Source organism: Monodon monoceros, unplaced genomic scaffold (assembly GCF_005190385.1).
Source record: "Monodon monoceros isolate NGI ecotype Baffin Bay Population unplaced genomic scaffold, NGI_Narwhal_1 Super_Scaffold_7, whole genome shotgun sequence".
NCBI lineage: Eukaryota > Metazoa > Chordata > Mammalia > Artiodactyla > Monodontidae > Monodon > Monodon monoceros.
Genome location: NW_021703784.1, coordinates 44,259,733 through 44,279,597, shown reverse-complemented (window position 1 = coordinate 44,279,597; position 19,865 = coordinate 44,259,733). Strand labels below are relative to the sequence as shown.

At 35.5% G+C, this 19,865-nt stretch overlaps 1 protein-coding gene across 3 annotated transcripts in view; it reads left to right on the top strand.

Moving 5' to 3' along the window:
• Positions 1–19,865, top strand: part of TMEM135 (transmembrane protein 135) — a 243,989-nt gene that overhangs the window by 159,749 nt on the left and 64,375 nt on the right. For all 3 annotated transcript variants that reach the window (XM_029206795.1, XM_029206794.1, XM_029206793.1), the window contains exon 6: positions 8,308–8,354. In XM_029206795.1, coding sequence (XP_029062628.1) covers positions 8,308–8,354 — 47 coding nt within the window. The remainder of the gene's footprint in view (positions 1–8,307; positions 8,355–19,865) is intronic.

Genomic DNA, 19,865 nt, shown 5'->3' with positions numbered 1-19,865 from the left:
AGCTTCCTTCACTTAGTGCTTCTGAAGTTCATTCATGTTGTAGCATGCCCTTCATTACTTTTTGAATTAAAAATAAAAATCAAAGTGAAAATAGCAATTTCAAAATTACTTATCCTGTTTAAGTGTATTGTGCAATGGTTGTGAAATGGGAGGGAATTACAGAGAAATTATTTTTTGTCAGTAGTTACCATTTCTTGAGCATCTGTGATGTACTAGTCACTCTATTAGACTTTATGTATGTTATCTCATTTAATGCTTTCAATATATGTAATAGATAACATTGTATTGTTTCCACAAATGAGTAAACTGTGGTATGATTATTTTATGTGTTGCTTTAGACATAAAAATGTAAAGTATAAAAATAGATGTGTTCAGATGTATAATTTACGGCTAAAGTTAGAATATAAGTGTAATAACATTACCACAATGCACAGTGAAAATGTCATTTACTGGCCAGACAGGTCTAATAGAACCTTTTGCAATTATGAAGATGTTCTGTATCTGCTTGTCCATTATTGTATCCACTACCACATATGGCTGTTGATTACATGAAATATGGCTAGTGTGGATGAGGAACTGAATTTAATATTAGTTTTTAAAATTAATTTAAATTTAAATAATCACATTCTGCTTCTGGCTATGACATAATAAAGGTAATCCTTACCTTTCCAACTGAAACAGCCAAAATGTGGGCAAAACTTATAAAACAATGGTTTTCCAATCCTGGAATTAGGCACTGAAGGGCAGAGATCCCTGAGAATGGGAAACAAATGAAATGAGTCTATGATTATGCTAGCTTACTGCCTTGAGAAAATTTCCAGGCTTGGATCAAAGAGGAGACATTCATGCAAAGTCTAGAGGACTTTCTGAGTTGAAGAAACAAGAGTGGAGAGTGAGAGGGGAGCCATGCTGGATGGAGTCCACCGAAGACTAGAGAGGAAAGCATTCAGCTGTTTACTGATTAGGGCATGCACATGAGGAAGATACCGCAGGTCAAAGAAAGAATGACCTGAAAGGATTAGAGGTGCTTAATTGAGTGCTGGCACTCAAGCAGCAGCAGGAATAGTGTCTGTTCCTATCAGCCAGACTGGAAAATCTCAAGATTCATGTGGCATTGGGGAGAGTACACATAAGGGTCTTATCTCAGCAGTGGGGAATAATTAGCCCTAAGTTGAGCACTACTTCACTCCCTCCTAAAATATCTTGAAAGCAAGTCCTTAAAGGATCAGACTGTTTCTAAATAACTGTGACCCAGAACAAAACTCAAGATTTATGGGCATACAAAAATATCCAGCATCCACCAAGATAAAATTCAGAATGTCTGATATCCAATAAAAATTACAAGGCATGCAATAAGAAACAAGAAAATTTGACCCATAATGAGGAGATAATCAGTCAGTTAAAACCAAATCAAAACTGACAAAGCTGTTAGAATTAGCAGGCAAAGACATTAAAAAAGCGTTGTTACAAGTGAATTCCATAGTTTCAGAAGAGTTAGAGACATGGAAAACGGGGAAAAAATCCAAATCAAACTTCTAATGATGATAATTAGAGTGTGTAAGATGGAAAATGTACCGGGTGGCATTAATGACATATATATTACAGAAGAAAATATTAGTGAACTTGAAGACCTAATAATAGAAATGATCCAAAATGAAGCACAGAATAAAGAGAATATTTTTTTTACAAAATAAAGAGAGCGTTAGTGAGTTGTGGGACAACTTCAGGTGACCTACTGTATATTAATTGGAGTTCCCAAAGGGGAAGGGGAAAGAGAAGAAAATATATTTGATGTAATTATGGTTGAAAAAATTTCAAATTTGATGGAAATTATAAACCGACAGACCCAAGAAACTTAATGAAACCCTTTTAAAAGAAACATGAAGAAGAGTACTCCAAGGCACCTCATAATCAAATTGTAAGAAGACATTTGAAGTGGTACTCATTGAGCCAAATACTGAAATAAAATGATCCATCAACCTAGAAATTGATACCCAGCAAAAATAGCTTTCAAAACAAAGGTCAAAACTATTTTAGACATACATTTTTAAGAAAAAATGTTTAAAATATAGTGGTTTCATCATATAGATAAAAGTATACTAGGTGACAACAATAGCACAGAAGTTGGGGTGGGGGAGAAATGGAAGTATACTATTGTAACAGTCCATATTGTATGTTTAGTGGTATAATATCACTTGAGTGGAGACTGTATCAATTTAAAGATGTTTACTATAAACCCTTTAAACAAAGAAGCCAACAATGGAGAGAAGATGGAATCATTAAAAAAACTGAGTTGATTCAAGAAAGGCAGAAAGGAAGAAAAAAAAAACCAAGAAACTATAGAAAAATAAATAGCAAGATGATAGATTTAATTCTGAACTCACCAATAATCGCATTAAATGTAAACAATCTAAATATGCCAAATGAAGAGGTGGAGATTTTCAGACGTGATACAAAAGCAAGAAACAGCAATATGATGCCTAGAGGCAGTGAACTTCAAATATAAATACCAAATCAGTTAAAAGTAAAAGAATGGAAAACTAACAGTAATCAGAAGTTACTGTCAGATGAAATAGATTTCAGATTAAAGACTATCATCAGAGATAAAGAAGGTAATTTCATCATGGTAAGGAAGATGTAATTCTAAATGTTTATGCCCCTAGTAGCAGAGCTTCAAAATATGCCAAGGAAAAACTGATAGAACTGTGAGGAGAGATTGTGGAGATACCTCCATAAATACAGCAGGATATTTTGATAGCTTCTCTCAATAATTGATTGAACAAGTAGACAAATCAATAAAGATTTAGAAGATTGGAACAACATTGTCAAGCAGCTTGACCCTCTGCCCAGCAACAGTTGAATTCACATTTTAAAAAAAATGTACATGGGCTATTTACCAAACATATGGAACATATTCTGGGACATAAAGTAAGTTTGGATAAATCTGGAAATAATCAAGTCATACATATAAAGTATTTTCTGACCATAATAGAATAAATAAGTCAGTAACAACAGAAAGATAGCTGAAAATCCCCAAGTATTTGGAAGCCAAATAACACACTTCTAATTAAGTCATGGATCATAGAAGGGAGCAAAATCAGAAATTAGAAAGTATTTTGAATGGAACAAAAATGAATTCCCAACTTATTAAAATTAGGACACACAGCAGATCTAGGGGGGAAATTTATAACATTGTACATCTATATCGAAAAAGAAAAAAATCTTAAACCAATGGCCTAAATTCCTACCTTTAAGAAACTAGGGAAAAAAAACCAAAGCAAACAGAAAAAAGGAATTAGTAAAGATTAAATTGAAATCAATGAGGTAGAAAACAGAAAAATAGAGAAAATCAATTAAACAAAAGCTCATTCTTTGATAAAATCAATACAGTTAATAAGTCTATACTCAGACTAATCAAGAAAATAGGATACAAACGGCCAGTAGTGGGAATGAGAGAGGTGACATCACTACAGATTCTACAAGTATTAAAATAATAATACGGAAATGCTATATGTTATTGATAATGATATGTTCATTATCTTGATTATGTTGATGATTTTAAAGATATATACCTATGTCAAAACTAACAAAATTGTATACATTAAATATGTTAATTATACCTCAATAAAGCTATAAAAAATTTTAAGTAGCCACACATACAAAGAGTAGCTACAGAATTAGACTATGGGGCAGTATTCTGTAAGTTCCTTAAGGGTTAGAATTGTATTTAAATATCTTCTTTATGGAGCAGGTACAGAGTAAACATTTGACCAATATTTGTTTAATAGAGGAAATGCAAGATACAACTAACAGGGTAGAACATGGATATATCACTTACCTTCTAAGGATCTAAGTTTCCTAATATGAAAAAATATATTACCTGAAGGTCCTTTTAGCTCTAAAATTCTATAATTTGAAACACAGAGAAAATCTTCATTATTTAATTGCAGATTTACATTTATTTGGAAAAACACTCTGTTGAAGTTACAATGTTTAAGAAATTAGCATAATTAATTTAAAAAACTTTGAAAAGTGTATGTTACTAAAAATGAAATCCTTTCTTTAGCATCTTTGACATAATACTGACCATCTTTCTGAATAAAATTCAAAAATTTTCCATTGGTTCTGTTGATATGGTCCTCTCGTTTATCCCTTATCTCCTCAGTGTCTCTACTAACAAGTCTGTGCTTCCTTGATCACTTTGTATAAAACAACCACCCCTACTCGCCTACATTTTATTTCCTTATCCTGCTTTGTTTTGCTCCAAAACTCATCACTGTCTGACATACTATTTCAATATCTTCTCTTACCTCACTAGAAGATAAGTTCCAGGAGGGCAAGGACTTTGTCCATTTTGTATACTGTTGTAAGTTTTAGAATAGTGTCTGGCACATAGTATGTGTTCAGTAAATATTTCTTGAATGAATTGATCAATTGTACTTTAATATTCCCTACATGTTTCCCCCTGCTTGCACAGATTTTCATATCTTAAATCTCCACTCTATGAAAGAGGTGAGCTCCAAATATTGGTAATTTGAGAGATTTCAAAAGGTCTACCTGTTTAAAAACAAACTTTTTTCCAAGCTTCTGTCTCTGGATGAGGTTTTTATATCTAGATCACTTCCATGAATGACAAAACAAAATAAAAACAATCTGCCGAATGCCTGACACTTTGCAGCATCGTCTCATTTAATCTTCCCAACAATTCAAAGTGAAGTAATATACTCACTTTAGTGATAAGGGATCTAAGGCTTAGGGAAATTATATAAAGCATCAGAAGTCACATAAAATTAGATTCAAACCTGTATTTGCCTTATTCTAGAGCTTGAGTTTTTAAACATTATGCTCTTTCCCAGTTTCAAAGGTATTATTTGTAAAGATAACCGTTAGTTTAATATAAGCACAGATAGGTTTAGCATATGAGGATAGAGCATAGCAACATTTTGAGGGAAAGGGACTTTGGAGTTTTCTTTGGAGAAAGTAGAGAGTGTGGGAAAGATTTTTGGGACACTTCTAGAGAGGTTTGTGAGTGGAGGCTGCGAGGGGAATAATGACTAGTGCAGAGAAAGAATGAAACATTGAAAAATTGGGAAGGTTGGCATTGCCCAAAGGGGATACAAGGAGAGGAAAATAAAAACTGAGTTTTGTGATCTGGAGCATTGGCTGGCAAATTATAGCCAGTAAACAAACTCACTTGGACTTTATAATTGATTAGTCAATAAATGAAAATTATTCCTCATGCTTTAAGTTACATTTTCAAAATAGTGATATGAACCTTATGCATCATGGATAGGGTATTTTTGAAGGCGCGAGAGAATGGGAGAGGAAAAGAAGGAGAGGAGAGGAGGAGAGTGTGTGCATGTTTATTAGATTTTTAAAAATAAATTTATTTATTTATTTATGGTTGTGTTGGGTCTTTGTTGCTGCACGCGGGCTTTCTCTAGTTGTGGCGAGCAGGGGCTACTCTTCATTGCAGTGCATGGGCTTCTCATTGCAATGGCTTCTCTTGTTGGGAGCATGGGCTCTAGGCATGTGGGCTTCAGTAGTTGTGGCACTCGGGTTTCCGTAATTGTGGCTCACGGGCTCTAGAGCGCAGGCTCAGTAGTTGTGGCTCATGGGCTTAGCTGCTCTTCAGCACTTGGGGTCTTCCTGGACCAGGGATTGAACTCATGTCCCCTGCATTGGCTGGTGGATTCTTAACCACTGCTCCACGAGGGAAGTCCCTATTAGATTTTATATACTTTGTATATTAAGAAAGATTTTATATATTTTATATAAGAAATTAATAAAAGTAATATTTGTTTTATTGTAATTGATACCCATCCTTTTTTTAAAAATTCAGTTTATTTAAACTAAAAAAACATGCAGCTCCCCCATTTCTCCTATCCATCACTCCCCTGCTGCCTGCAACCACTACTCTGTTCTTTGTGAGTTTGGTTTCTTTTTCTCCTTCTTCCTTCTTTCTGCCTTATCCCTTCTCTCTTCTTCCTCCTTCTTCACCTTCCACATATCAGAGATATTGTATGGTATTTGTCTTTCTCTGACTGAATAAAATAAGTCAGTTTAGTACCCTCGAGGTTCATCCATGTTGTTGCAAATGGCAAGATTTCACTCCTTTTTATGGCTGAATAATATTCCCCTTCTCTCTCTCTCTCTCTCTCTCTCTCTCTCTCTCTCTCTGTGTGTGTGTGTGTGTGTGTGTGCACCACAATTTATTTATTCATTCATCCATTGACGGACACTTAGGTTGTTTCCATATCTTGGCTACTGTAAATAATGCTTCACGTATCTTTTTGAGTTAGTGTTTTCATTGAATTCTTTGGATAAATACTCAGAAGTGGAATTGCTGGATCATATGGTAGTTCTATTTTTACTTTTTTGAGGAGCCTCCATACTGTTTTCCATAGTGGCTGCACCAAGTTACATTCCCACCAACAGTGCACAAGGGTTCCCTTTTCTCCATATCCTCACCAACACTTGTTATTTCTAGTCTCTTTGGTAATAGCCATTCTAACAAGTGTGAGGTGATATTTCATTGCGGTTTCAATTTGCATTTCCCTGATTCTGAGCATCTTTTCATGAACCCGTTGGCCATCATATGTCTTCTTCGGAAGAATTTAGATCTTCTGCCCATTTTAAAATCAGAATGTTTGTTCTTTTGCTGTTGAGTTGTATGAGTTCTTTATATATTTTGGATATTAGCCCCTTATCCGATATGTCATTTGTAATTATTTTCTCCCATTCAGTAGGTTGCCTTTTCATCTTGTTGATGGTTTCCTTTGCTGTGTAGAGCTTTTTAATTTGATATTGCACTTTATTTTTGCTTTTGTTCCTTTTGCTTTTGGTGTAAGATTTTAAAAAATCACCATGACCTATGCTTACCAACTGTGTTTTCTTCTAGGAGTTTTATGGTTTCAGGCCTTACATTCAAGTCTTTAATCCATTTTGAGTTAATTTTTGTGTGTGCTGTAAGATAGTAGTCCAATTTCATTCTTCTGCATGTGGCCATCCTGTTTTCCCAGTACCATTTTTTGAAGAGACTGTTCTATCCCCATTGTATATTCATGGCTCCTTTATCATAAATCAATTGACCTTGTATGCATGGGTTTATTTCTGGGCTCTTTTATTCTGTATCATTCTCTATTCTGTTTATATGCCAATACCATACTGTTTTGATTACTACAGCTTTGAAATGTAGTTTGAAGCCAGGGAGTATGATGCCCATCCTCTTTTGGGTTGGTAGGTTTATATATTTCTAAGTCATTCAGATTGTATTTATAATGCTTATCTTAAGCCAAGGTGGCAAACCTATCAAGCTCAATTTGTAATAGCAAAACTATTATACTTTCCTTAAGTCAACTAGAAATTGTGTTGGAAATAGCTAAACACTATTTTGTACCATTTTTGTTTTCATGGTTCCTTGTGGTCTGTTTTTAATAGTTGAAGATTGTTCTTTTGTCTATGATGTGAGGCCATTGACAATCCTTGTGTTTAATTTACACTCTTATTGTTAACATAAGAACACAGTTTACAACTTCCGTTTTACTGATTTAAAACAATTTTATGGAGATCCACTTTGTTGGCATAACTAAGCTTTTGGTAAGGACTTGGGTTTGGATTCTTTCCATATACATCTTAGTAATATACTTTGTCTTTCATATGACGTGTTCTAGGGAAGCTTCTTTAATCCAGATTTATTGTGTGTTCTGATGCTTGCTTTTAGAGGAATTTATTTTTTTATAGGAAGTCTATATCCCATACAGGATGATTATATTTTTAGGAGCTTTTCTTATTGATTACAATTGGTTGACAACTGGACTGTGTTTTATATTTTAAAAGTCTGGTCATCTTGATATAATAGTTAATAAGCTTTATGATTTTTCTGCTGACTTCACTATTTAAAAGCCATTGTCTCTGTTCTTAGGTTACTTGCTTCTTGAGGAATTCTTAGATATAATTTTTTAAATAGGCTATTCCTTTTTGAACCCTGTTACCCTCTACCCAGCCTATATACACACACACACACACATATATATATATAGTGTTATATATATATATGTACACACATACATATTGTATAATGTTTATAATTTTATTTATTTATATGTGTGTGTAAATATACAGACTTATTATTGCCTTGATATGACTTATTTGAAAGGTAGAGAATGTGATATGTGTATGACTAGCTTCGTACATCTTTTAATTGTTTCAGGTACAAGATTTAATAGTGGGTATTTTGCTTTCTAAGACACACAAATGATGATGTCAGTGTTCTTTTGTAAGTAACGTACTTTCTCCTTGTTATAGGTCCTTTTATTCTGCATCACAGCTGCCATGTACATGTTCTTTTTCAGGTATGTTCTGTTATACCTATTTATTTTAATAGAAAAAAATACTCTTCCTTTGTAATTTTTAAATCAACCGTGTAACTAAAGTGTTTTCTAAATTATTATGCCCCACAAGTGACATGAATTTTTGTTTGCTTTTATTATTTTCTAGAGTGGTTAGAGATAAGTCACTGCTCCTTAGTGAACAGAGAAAGAGAGGGAAGGAAGATGTGATTTTTCACATTATGCTTATAAGTTCATCTTGGAAAACTGAATATGTAAATAATAGTCCTCAGATCTTGAATTTCTGTTTATTGTGGACCTGATTTTAGATATTCTTCACTCACCTTATAAAACAATCAACATTTTAAATTTAAATGAGAAAAAAGTGATGGTAGGGCTTAATCTAAATCTTTTATGAACGTAACCTAGCATACTAATCACTGTCTGTAAAATATCAAGTTAGTCCATTATGTCAGAGTTGCATTTTTCATTGATACTGAGACTCTGAGGAATGTGGGGGAGTGTTAGGATGGCTCAGAATTTTAATGCCAGTAAAAATGGTGCCTGTCATTGTCATAAAAACACAACAGTATGGGAGTTGGATTTTTGATTAGGAAGAGCCCACTCCTTCATTATCGTCATTTTCTGTAATACCAGTAATTCCTATTTGTTTCACTCTTATTAAACTCATTTGAATAGACTCTTTCTTGATTTTTCTGGATATAGGCAGAATTCAATCACAGCAGGAAGTTCTAGGCTTTTAAAATTAAAATTTGCACTTGAGGGCTTCCCTGGTGGCGCAGTGGTTGAGAGTCCGCCTGCCGATGCAGGGGACGTGGGTGCGTGTCCCGGTCCGGGAAGATCCCACATGCCATGGAGCGGCTGGGCCCGTGAGCCATGGCCGCTGAGTCCGGAGCCTGTGCCTCCGCAACGGGAGAAGCCACAACAGTGAGAGGCCCGCGGACCGGAAAAAAAAAAAAAAAAAAATTGCACTTGATTGACAAAAACAGTTATGGATTTTAGTAAGATGTATTTAGTAGATATCTTTATCTTTTTTTGTTTAACCTAAATAAGGCAATTCAACCATAGCAGAATGTTTAAACAACTAATTTCCTGTCAGAACATTCTAATAAATACTTGATAAACACAATGATATAATTTGAACTTCCTTTAACTATAAAAAATGTTATATGCAAGTATAAAATGATGATGGTGCTGTAATTTTTCTTGTAAAGGACAGACAAGATGTTAGAAGGAAAAAAATGGATGAAGTTTTTAAGGTGGGAAGGACGTATTCATGATGGAGTGCGTAGTATTCTATGTCAGTTATTAGCGACTGAAAAATCGTTGCAGCTATCTGGGGGTCTTTGTGAAATTGTATGACCTACCATTTTTAATATACTTTCATATACACCTTACAACTCCTGTAGTCTCTTTCGTATATTCTAGCAATTTAGGGGTTTGGTAGGGGAGTTAAGAACAATGACTCTTTCATTTCATCAATTGCCAAAGATTTCTTAATTGTATTCAGACACATTATTAGGACAGTAATGCAAAAAGTTCAAGGATTTATCTTAATGCTGTCTAATCTGAAGCTAAAGCATACCTAGTGGGAGAAATGTAAAAAAAAAAGATAAAGACTTAGAAACATATCTTTTGTTGGCATGCACAGGAGGAAATTACAGTATCAAATAAAATTTATTTTGTGTGTGAAAATTCCTAACAGACCAGGTAGTTAAGTGAAACAGTCCTTCCCAATATAGCACTTATAGCATATTTGATCAACATTTAGCATTTCTTAGACATCAGAAGTTTTTGAGGTTTAAAAAACAAATTGTCTTGAATATAGTGATAATGCCCAATGTTAGGCATGGTCCTAGGATATTATACTTTGAAAACTGCTGCCATCAAACTAGTATTTTTGGTGTAGAAAGAAAATCAACCCTATAAATATGTATTTTGGTGCAGAGCTACGGAAGCTTTTCCTGTTTCAGTCACAGAGTCTAGGTTAAAAACAACAATTTAAAATACTTTCCAGAAGGCTCAATACAAGGTTTTAGTGCCAAGATAAACATTTTCAATTTTCTGAGGAAAGGGGTTGTTTTTCTCCAAAAAGAAGCACTATCACCAAATTCCTAGTGTTCTTGGCAGAAGTTAGTTTGAATAACTCAACAAAAGAGGTTTGGTAAATGGTAAAATAAAACCATTTATAAAGTACTGCAACCGAAGAAAACAATGTTATATGTTTGTCTGAACTCTAGCAAGTGTTTAGAATGAACAATAGGAGTTAGCAAGTCTAATTCCATTAGAATATTTTATTTTTAAAATTCAAACTTTATGTTAAATATATTGTAGATATTTGAGGACACATTTATTCCATTTATTAACAATTATTTTAATTCTAGTTGCATGAAATTAGATCAGTAAATATCAAATGATATTGTCCCTATGACTCCATTTATAGTAACCTTTTTTAAGAAGAGGATAAGGGAAACATTTTATGTTAGAAATGTCAACTTGTGTTTTTTTGGGTTTTTTTTTTTGCGGTACACGGGCCTCTTACTGTTGTGGCCTCTCCCGTTGCGGAGCACAGGCTCCGGACGCGCAGGCTCAGCGGCCATGGCTCACGGGCCTAGCCGCTCCGCGGCATGTGGGATCTTCCCAGACCGGGACACGAACCCGTGTCCCCTGCATCGGCAGGCGGACTCTCAACCACTGTGCCACCAGGGAAACCCCAACTTGTGTTTTTATCCTAACCCATAAATGGGAAAAAGGGAAATGAGAACCCCCTTTCAATAGAGAGAAAAATGTGCCAATTTTATTTGTTTTAAAGAAAGAACTTGAGGAAGTAGTTCCATAAGTATTTTCTAAAAGCGACATAGGATGTGATGGTTATAGTATGAATTTACTTAAAAAGCAACACAATGTTCAGAGTATTGAAGCCATGGTTATTAAAATGTGTAATGAAAATGTCTTTTGCATAGCTCTTAGTAGCTCTTAATAGTTATTTTATAGGTATAGTTCTTTTCACATACATTATCTCATACATGGTGATCTTGATTTTTAATCTGTATGCCAAAAATATGACTTATATTCAAATGGAATCCTGGGAACACTTCAGAGGCTTGGGTGGAGGAAAGGTAATATGTGAAGAGAAAGTGTTTTTCAGTTTTTTGTTCCAGTTCTTAGCCAGCTGGCCATCTGGACACCCAGCCATCCAGCTGTCTATTGATATAAATTGGGGTACAATATTTTGAAGAGTGTTTTGAAAGAAAAAGGCTCTCCGTTCAACCCCAGGGGGCACTCTTCATAATAGTTCTGCCTCCTTTGTTTAAGCATTTTATTATTTTGTATGTTATTGTCACAGCTTCGCCTCAGGGCATGTCTGTCACTATCAGTTCAGGCCAAGCAGGAGTCATAGTTGAAAAGCTGATAGAATATTTTGCCTAATGCATCTCTTTAAAACATTTCTTTACTTCCAAGTGTGTATTTATGGGTAAAACAACCTAATTTTTTTTTTTTTAAGTAAAAGGATTCATCATAATTATTGATTCAGTCTTGCTTAGGATCTTCCCAACAGTCATGTCGAGAAAAGAAATGAGTTTCTTTTGAACCACCAGCTCTTTTTTGTTTTAATTGAGAAACAAAGGAAAGAATCAACAATAACACAGACACTACAACAAAACTGTTACACTTAATCCTGCTCACAAAAAAAACAATGAAACATGCAACCCTTTTAAACATTATTTTATTGGTTTTGTTTTCAGCATTAGTGATCTGTGTATGAAGAACACTAATATTTTAAAAAAATGAAATAATTGAGCTTCATTTTTCTTTAATTTAAAATAGTATCATAAAGTGTATTACGACAACTTTGATCCCATCTTAGTGCGTGCCTAGCTAGAAATTCTTTCCACCTGCCTGTGCAAAGGCAGCAGTTTGTTTAAACATGTAGATTGAAAGGCTCAGACTTGTCATAGTAGATAATCTACAGACTATATATGACTGATTCACAATAGACCTACCTTAATCTGCCATAAACATTGGAAAGCATTGGATTTTTAGTTAGAAACCAGTGCAAATTAAAGTTTATTGTAGTTGTGTTTTATACATATATATCTTTAAATACATATTTAGAAACAGTATTGATGACTGCTATTCCATGAATTTGTGCTATTCTGTGAAGGCAAAAATAATAAACTATTTCATTAGTCTCAACATATGGATGTAGTGTTGTTGTTGTTTTTTAATTTACGAAAACGACACTATTTATTGGCTGGACAACCTATAGTTCTTGAGTGAAAGACATTTATGATTGTCCTTGAATCTGTTTACATGAACTGTATCTTTGAACTAACAAAAAGTAAAGAACTTTTGATCTGGGTCTTTCAACCATTTACTCATTTTTAAAAAATCCTTTATAAATATCAGTTAGGTTTTATTTTTTAAAGTATTGCCTAAAACTACACAAAAGTCCAGTCTAGAAAATTATATATGGCATTTGGAGTTTAAAAGTTTTCTTCAGGTTTGGGAGAGTGTGCCCTAAATAATTAGATTTTTAGTTCAAGGAGATTACTTCCAGCAATGCAGAGAATGAATTAGGCATTTGGAGGGGGCATAATAACAGGTAATGGGAGGACAACTGCTGCAGTTGTTCAGGAGAGAAATGGTGAGGACATGACTGAGGGTTATGGTAATGACATGATGAAGAGTTGATTTATCTAAGACAGGAGGATTCCTGCTTGGATGAGGAAGAGCAAAACACTAGAAGGTGAGCAAATTAGAAAATGTGTGGAAATTACATACAGGTTTAGCAAAGACTGAGATTGAGTTGCTTTTAGGACGTTCACATAGAGAAATACAGATATCATTTGTATATTTGGAGTTCAGGAGATAAATAGAGGCTATTCTTTTTTTTTTTTGCGGTACGCGGGCCTCTCACTATTGTGGCCTCTCCCGTTGCGGAGCACAGGCTCCGGACGCGCAGGCTCAGTGGCCATGGCTCACGGGCCCAGCCGCTCCGCGGCCTGAGGGATCTTCCCGGACTGGGGCACGAACCTGTGTCCCCTGCATCGGCAGGCAGACTCTCAACCACTGCGCCACCAGGGAAGCCCAATAGGGGCTATTCTTGATTGTCACACTAGCAGTTTGATGTTGGACAAATTATACAACTTCTCTATACCTCAGCTTCTTCATTATTAAAAAGTGTAAATTGCTATATGGACCTCATAGGTAGGATTGTGAGAATTACATAAGAAGCAACATCTTTCCAACTTTTTTGGATGTCACCCAAAGTAAGAACTACCTTTATTTTTTGTGACCTCGCCGTGTGGCGTGCAGGATCTTAGTTCTCTGACCAAGGATCGAACCCGTGCCACCTGCATTGGAAGTGTGGAGTCTTAACCACTGGACCGCCAGGGAAGTCCCAGAACTACCTTTTATATTGTGACTATTCATGCAGACCCATAAATTTCCCAGAATAGTATGTAAACTTGCTACGTGTAATACATTTGGATATTTTCTATTCTAATTTATTTCATTTATTTAAAAAGCTGTTTCGGGCTTCCCTGGTGGTGCAGTGGTTAAGAGTCCGTCTGCCAGTGCAGGGGACACGGGTTCGAGCCCTGGTCCGGGAAGATCCCACATGCCGCGGAGCAACTAAGCCTGTGCGCCACAACTGCTCAGCCCGCGCTCTAGAACCCGCGAGCCACAACTACTGAGCCCGTGTGCCATAACTACTGAAGCCCGCCCGCCTAGAGCCCGTGCTCCACAACAGGAGAAGCCACCGCAATGAGAAGCCTGCACACCGCAACGAAGAGTAGCCCCCGCTCGCCGCAACTAGAGAAAGCCCGCGCACAGCAGCGAAGACCCACCGCAGCCAAATTAAAAAAAAAAAAAAATTGTATTAAAAAGCTGTTTCGATCCACTAATGGGTAACAACCAGCCATGTGAAAAACTACTGGACTAATACATGTGAGCACCTAGCACAGTGATTGTTATCTTAGCAAAAAAAATAGAGCTGCGAGTAGTGATTGTTATTTTTAAACTAGGAAAGAAAGTTAATTAAAATAGGGAACTTGAGGAATGAAATTATATTTAGTGTTAATGCTGTAGACATATGCAGTAAGGTAAGTGTTAAGAGCTGTTTCTTTGCTCTAGCAACCTGGTGATCAGTGGTAACCTGCTAGAGAAACTTCTGTAGTTGAGTTGGGATAGTAGATTGAGAAATAAATGTGACATGTTGTATACTTTAAAATACAATTATATTTGTCAATTATTTCTTAATAAACTTGGGAAAATTTTTTTAAATAAATAAAAGAAAATGTAAAAAAGTGTGAGATGTGGAAGTAGAATGAGTATAATAAACTCAGAAAGTTTGAGAGGAGAAAGATAGGGCAAGTTGTAATAGGATTAAGGGTTTTCTTTTTGTATTCCATCTTTTCTTTGTCTATTTACTTATTTAGACAAGAGAGACTAAGTGGTTAAGAGAAGGTTGCACAAGCAAGAGAGATTGACAAATTGGGGAATGGGAAAGAAAAGAGAAATGGTCTAAGATTCAGTCCAAAATGTCTACATGCATGGCTAGATTGTTAAACCTACTTATCTGGAAGAGATCATGATAAATGATTAAGAGGAAATTGAAGCTTTGTTTGAAAGCCTTGGACACACAGTTTAAGTGAAAGAGGACTGATATATAGAAAAGGTAGGAAGTAGAAAAATCTAATCCCTTTGGCTTCCTAAGTTCATTGTCATTCTTAAAAGGTGAGTTTTTAATGAGTCGACATGGGCTTGTGAAAGCAATATTCCTCAGAAAATATATGCAGGTGGAACAAGGTACTAATATAGTTGGCACCCAAAACCAGTCAGCTTACTAAAAAATGCAAAATCTGTCCTATGAAAAGAGAAAGTAAAGAGAATGTTAGGACTGTTGCTTTCTTCAAAGCAAATAGAAAAGGTGAGAAAACATAGGTTCATAAATGTTGTGAATCACTTCCTCCAAGAATGCAAGGCTTATTACCAGGTCACATGACTGTAATGTGAGTTTCTTTTTGAGGGGAGAACATTATTCTGCCCATTGGGTGAATGTTCTCCAGCTATGGATGAAAGTTGTGGCAAGTCTGTTTTCACTTTTTGCCTGCTAGCTTTTGAGGTACTTGGGCTATGATAAAGAAATGGCTCTGAAATTTTTAACATATACAAATGTTTATTGCTTTTAGTAGAAGGCAAAGGGAAATATTGTATGGAGAAATGGTATGCACTTAAAATGCAACTACTAAAGTAAGAACTTAATGGGACACAATCATGTCAGAAGTGGTCAGCTGCCTTTCAAAAACTTGTTGCAGTTTTATTTTCATGAATAACAATGACATTTATTACTGATCATAGAAAGCTCTTAGACTGGACTTTTGCTAATAAAAATGCTCAGATTGGAAGCAGTTAAGTTTAATTCCTTGTTTTACCAGTTATGAGGAACGCTATAATTCACTGTTTTCTTCACGCCTGACTCTTTGTTTCCATTATTTTCTACTGTTGGAGTTTTCCTAGAGCTAATCAAGGGGCAGTCTAAGGTAGCAGAGTTGGTTAAAAGCATGCACTCTTGAGCCAGACTGTGTTGGTTCAAACCCTCTCCATCTAACTTCTTTGTGATATTGGGTCAGGTGCTCAGCCTCTCTGTGCCTCAGGTTTCTCATCTTAAAGTGGGGATAATAACAGTACTCACCTCATGGAATTACTGTGAGTATTAAATGACTGCCACATTGTAAACTCTCAATAAAATTAGTTGTTTTTATTATTTAACTCTGAGCTGTAAAGGTCACATATTGTTTGATTCCATTTATATGAAATGTCCAGAATAGGCAAATCCATAGAGATAGAAAGTAGATTTGTGTTGCCTGTGGCTAGGAGACTTTTTGGGGAATGGGGAATTACTACTAATTGGTATTTGTTTTATAAACGGTGATGAAAATGTTCAAAAAGTAATTATGACGATGGCTACACAGACCTGTGAATATATAAAAAGTCATTGAATGATACACTTTAAATAGTGAGTTGTATGTGAATTATATCTATTAAGCTGTTATAAAACTCTGATCTGGAAATAGATCTTTATTGCACAGCGGCATGGTGTTTCTGTGTTATCACCATTTAACATTCCTCTGGTTGCCACATCTCAGGGATGCTACTGTGTTTTTGTGGGTACATAGGCATTTCTTGAGAGAGAACCCCAGGAAACTTAACTTCTTCTCAAGTGTATTTGAAGGAGGAGTGTTCCCATGGAGAATGACGGACAAGTGCACCACAAAGCTTGCCAGCTTTCTTGCCAGAATTGTCAGAACTGCCGTTTAAAATATGCATACTCTTAGTTCTGAGACACTACACTTTAGAATTAGAAGGGAAGTAATGAGGAAGCTTACAGTAGATGCCACAAGTTTATATGAGATTGTTATTACAACATTGTCCTAATAAGATGGAAATTTGTCTTTGATACTTATGAGTTAGGGTGTTTTTTACTTGGTAATAATATTTGAAAAGTACAGTTTAAAAAAAGTTTATAGCCCGGAGATGGAAACAACCTAAGTGCCCATCATCGGATGAATGGATAAAGAAGATGTGGCACATATATACAATGGAATATTACTCAGCCATAAAAAGAAACGAAATTGAGCTATTTGTAATGAGGTGGATAGACCTAGAGTCTGTCATACAGAGTGAAGTAAGTCAGAAAGAGAAAGACAAATACCGTATGCTAACACATATATATGGAATTTAAGAAAAAAAAATGTCATGAAGAACCTAGGGGTAAGACAGGAATAAAGACACAGACCTACTGGAGAACGGACTTGAGGATTTGGGGAGGGGGAAGGGTGAGCTGTGACAAAGCGAGAGAGAGGCATGGACATATATACACTACCTAACATAAGGTAGATAGCTAGTGGGAAGCAGCCGCACAGCACAGGGAGACCAGCTCGGTGCTTTGTGACCGCCTGGAGGGGTGGGATAGGGAGGGTGGGAGGGAGGGAGACGCAAGAGGGAAGAGATATGGGGACATATGTATATGTATAACTGATTCAGTTTGTTATAAAGCAGAAACTAACACACCATTGTAAAGCAATTATACCCCAATAAAGATGTTAAAAAAAAAAAAGTTTTATAGGACTGCCAACGAAGACTAATTTCAGAAATATCTGCAGATGTGGTATAATATCAAATGTCCTTATTAGGTGGAGAAAGACAAGATTGAAAACTGGAGATACATTTATTTATCTGAAATGTTTAGGCTTCTAGTGAATATATTCTCACGTCTCAGTCTAATGCATTACTGCTGATCAACCTGAAAAGTCACCAATTGCCATTTAAAGACTGTGACCATCAGAATGCCCTTTAAATACCCATGAAGTCCACTGCTAATACATTCCAACTGGGTTTGAATGGAAATTAAATTTACAGTCTTTGGAAATATACATTATCAGTTCACAACCTGATTACTATATTTTGAGTATGTATTTCGTAGATTGTATTTGATTATATAGTGATATTGATTATATTTTGAAGAAGAATTTTGCTGTATTTTCTGTTTATTTGGGGGGAGGTGTTTCAAAATCACTGTCCTCATGGAAATTTATTGAAATGAATAGAAGGACATAGAAGGAAATATTAATATTCAATTAATACATCATATTTTTCCTTTTTCATGATCGAATCTAGATTTTTTTCAAGAAATCACAGATAGCAAAAATGGGAAATATTTGGATTGATTCCAATCTGTATCCTTAAAACATCAAGTGAAATATCCATGTATGAAGCCTACTTTTCATGCTGTACTGGTTCAGTGACAGCTTACTAGAAGAGGAAGTATATCACAGCTGCCCTGAGCTGAAATTCACAGTAAAACAATATTTTTCCACCATTATCAATTTTCAGCGCAGATTCTGTTTCTCATGTGTGACTGAGTCACTGAACCAGGAAGTGTTTACCTGCAAGGTGAACTAGTCTAAATGGGAGACGCTTTTAAGTTCTAAAATTTCAGCTGGAGTCTTCCCTAGAGGAAGGAAAAAGTGGGTCTCCTCCCTTTTTTATATTCTCTTGTCAATCACAAAGCCTCTTTGTACTGGTGGGGCCTTGATGGTGACTGAATGCTGGCTGTTTGTCATGTTCCTGTCATCCTAAAATAAAAGAAGAACATAGCTTTGGGTTCTCAGGCCTTAGAGAATAAGTTGCTTGCGGCAGCCCAGGACCTCTGAATCCAAGCTGCCCTGGAATGCTTCTGAAGAGATTTGTTCACTGAAATGGAGTATGTAATTCTTACGGTTTTGAGCTCCTTGGGCATGTTCAGAAGAATAATGATATTCAGAATTAGATGATGGAGAGCAGTTGAGCTCATCACGTTGATTTCTTCTATCACAAAAACATCAAGCTCTAATATTAGCACAGTTGCTATCCTGACTTCTTTTTCTTGCTTGAGTGTTAAAAAATGCTTTTGGAATTGGATAATTCCCAATCCTGATATTTTGGACAAACCTTCCTCGCAGGGTGTCATTATAGGATATTTTCAGGGATTCTTATGAAAGATGAGACTCTCCTCACCTCATCTTGTAAAATCACCAGCAGCTTCTACTGGTATGAAACATGTAGGGAGATTTATTACAGCAGGCCAACCAAATTGAAATTACTTGAGTTCTGAGAATTTAAAGATCATTAAAGTTTTTGATCACTTTATTGAAGTTATTATCTATTTCTTTTGGATTTTAGCTTACATCTCTCATAGTCTTTTATTATATTTTAATGATTAGAAGAACTGTGTGAATGAAGGTGATGTGGACTGATATGGCTTTCACCTTGAAAGAATATAGGCCTTAAAAAATTGTATTACTTTTTTCGTTATTTGGAAAAGCAGAAATAGTATCTATAAGGATGAAAAAGAAAGGTTTTGTTATCAAATGAAATATTTCTTTTTACCGATTCCGAAGTATGCACTTGTTAAATGTTCAAGACATATGGACTGTTACAAATGTAAATGTCTGATGTAAGGGCTTTAAAGGAGTTCTCAAACTTTAGTGTGCATGCAGATCATTTGGGAAATCTTATTAAAAATGCAGATTATGGTTCAGTAGGTCTGGGCAGGGTGTTAGCTTCTGCATTTCTCGGTTCCCCGGTGATGCCAGGGCTGCTGGACCTGGGGTCACACTCTGAGTAGCAAAGCTGTGAGTCACATCAAGAAATAAATGATAAAATTTTCCTTAAAACCTGCAACTAAAAAAAGAAAAAAACCCTGAGAATTTAATCCCTCTGCCTTTCTTGCTAACCAGTTCTAGTAGTTCACAGCATGAAGAGTCAGGACATATTTCCCGAATATCCCAAATCTCTACTAAAAGGAAATGGGCTCACCCTAAGGGCCTTTTCTCAGTTGAAATAGAAAACAGCTATTCATATAATCACTTTAGATGCTTAAAGATTATTAGGTCTCCTTTTCTCCCTCTTAACTTTCTTCTCAGCATCAACTTCTTTCAGAATTTTAAGATGTAATTTACTTTTTTT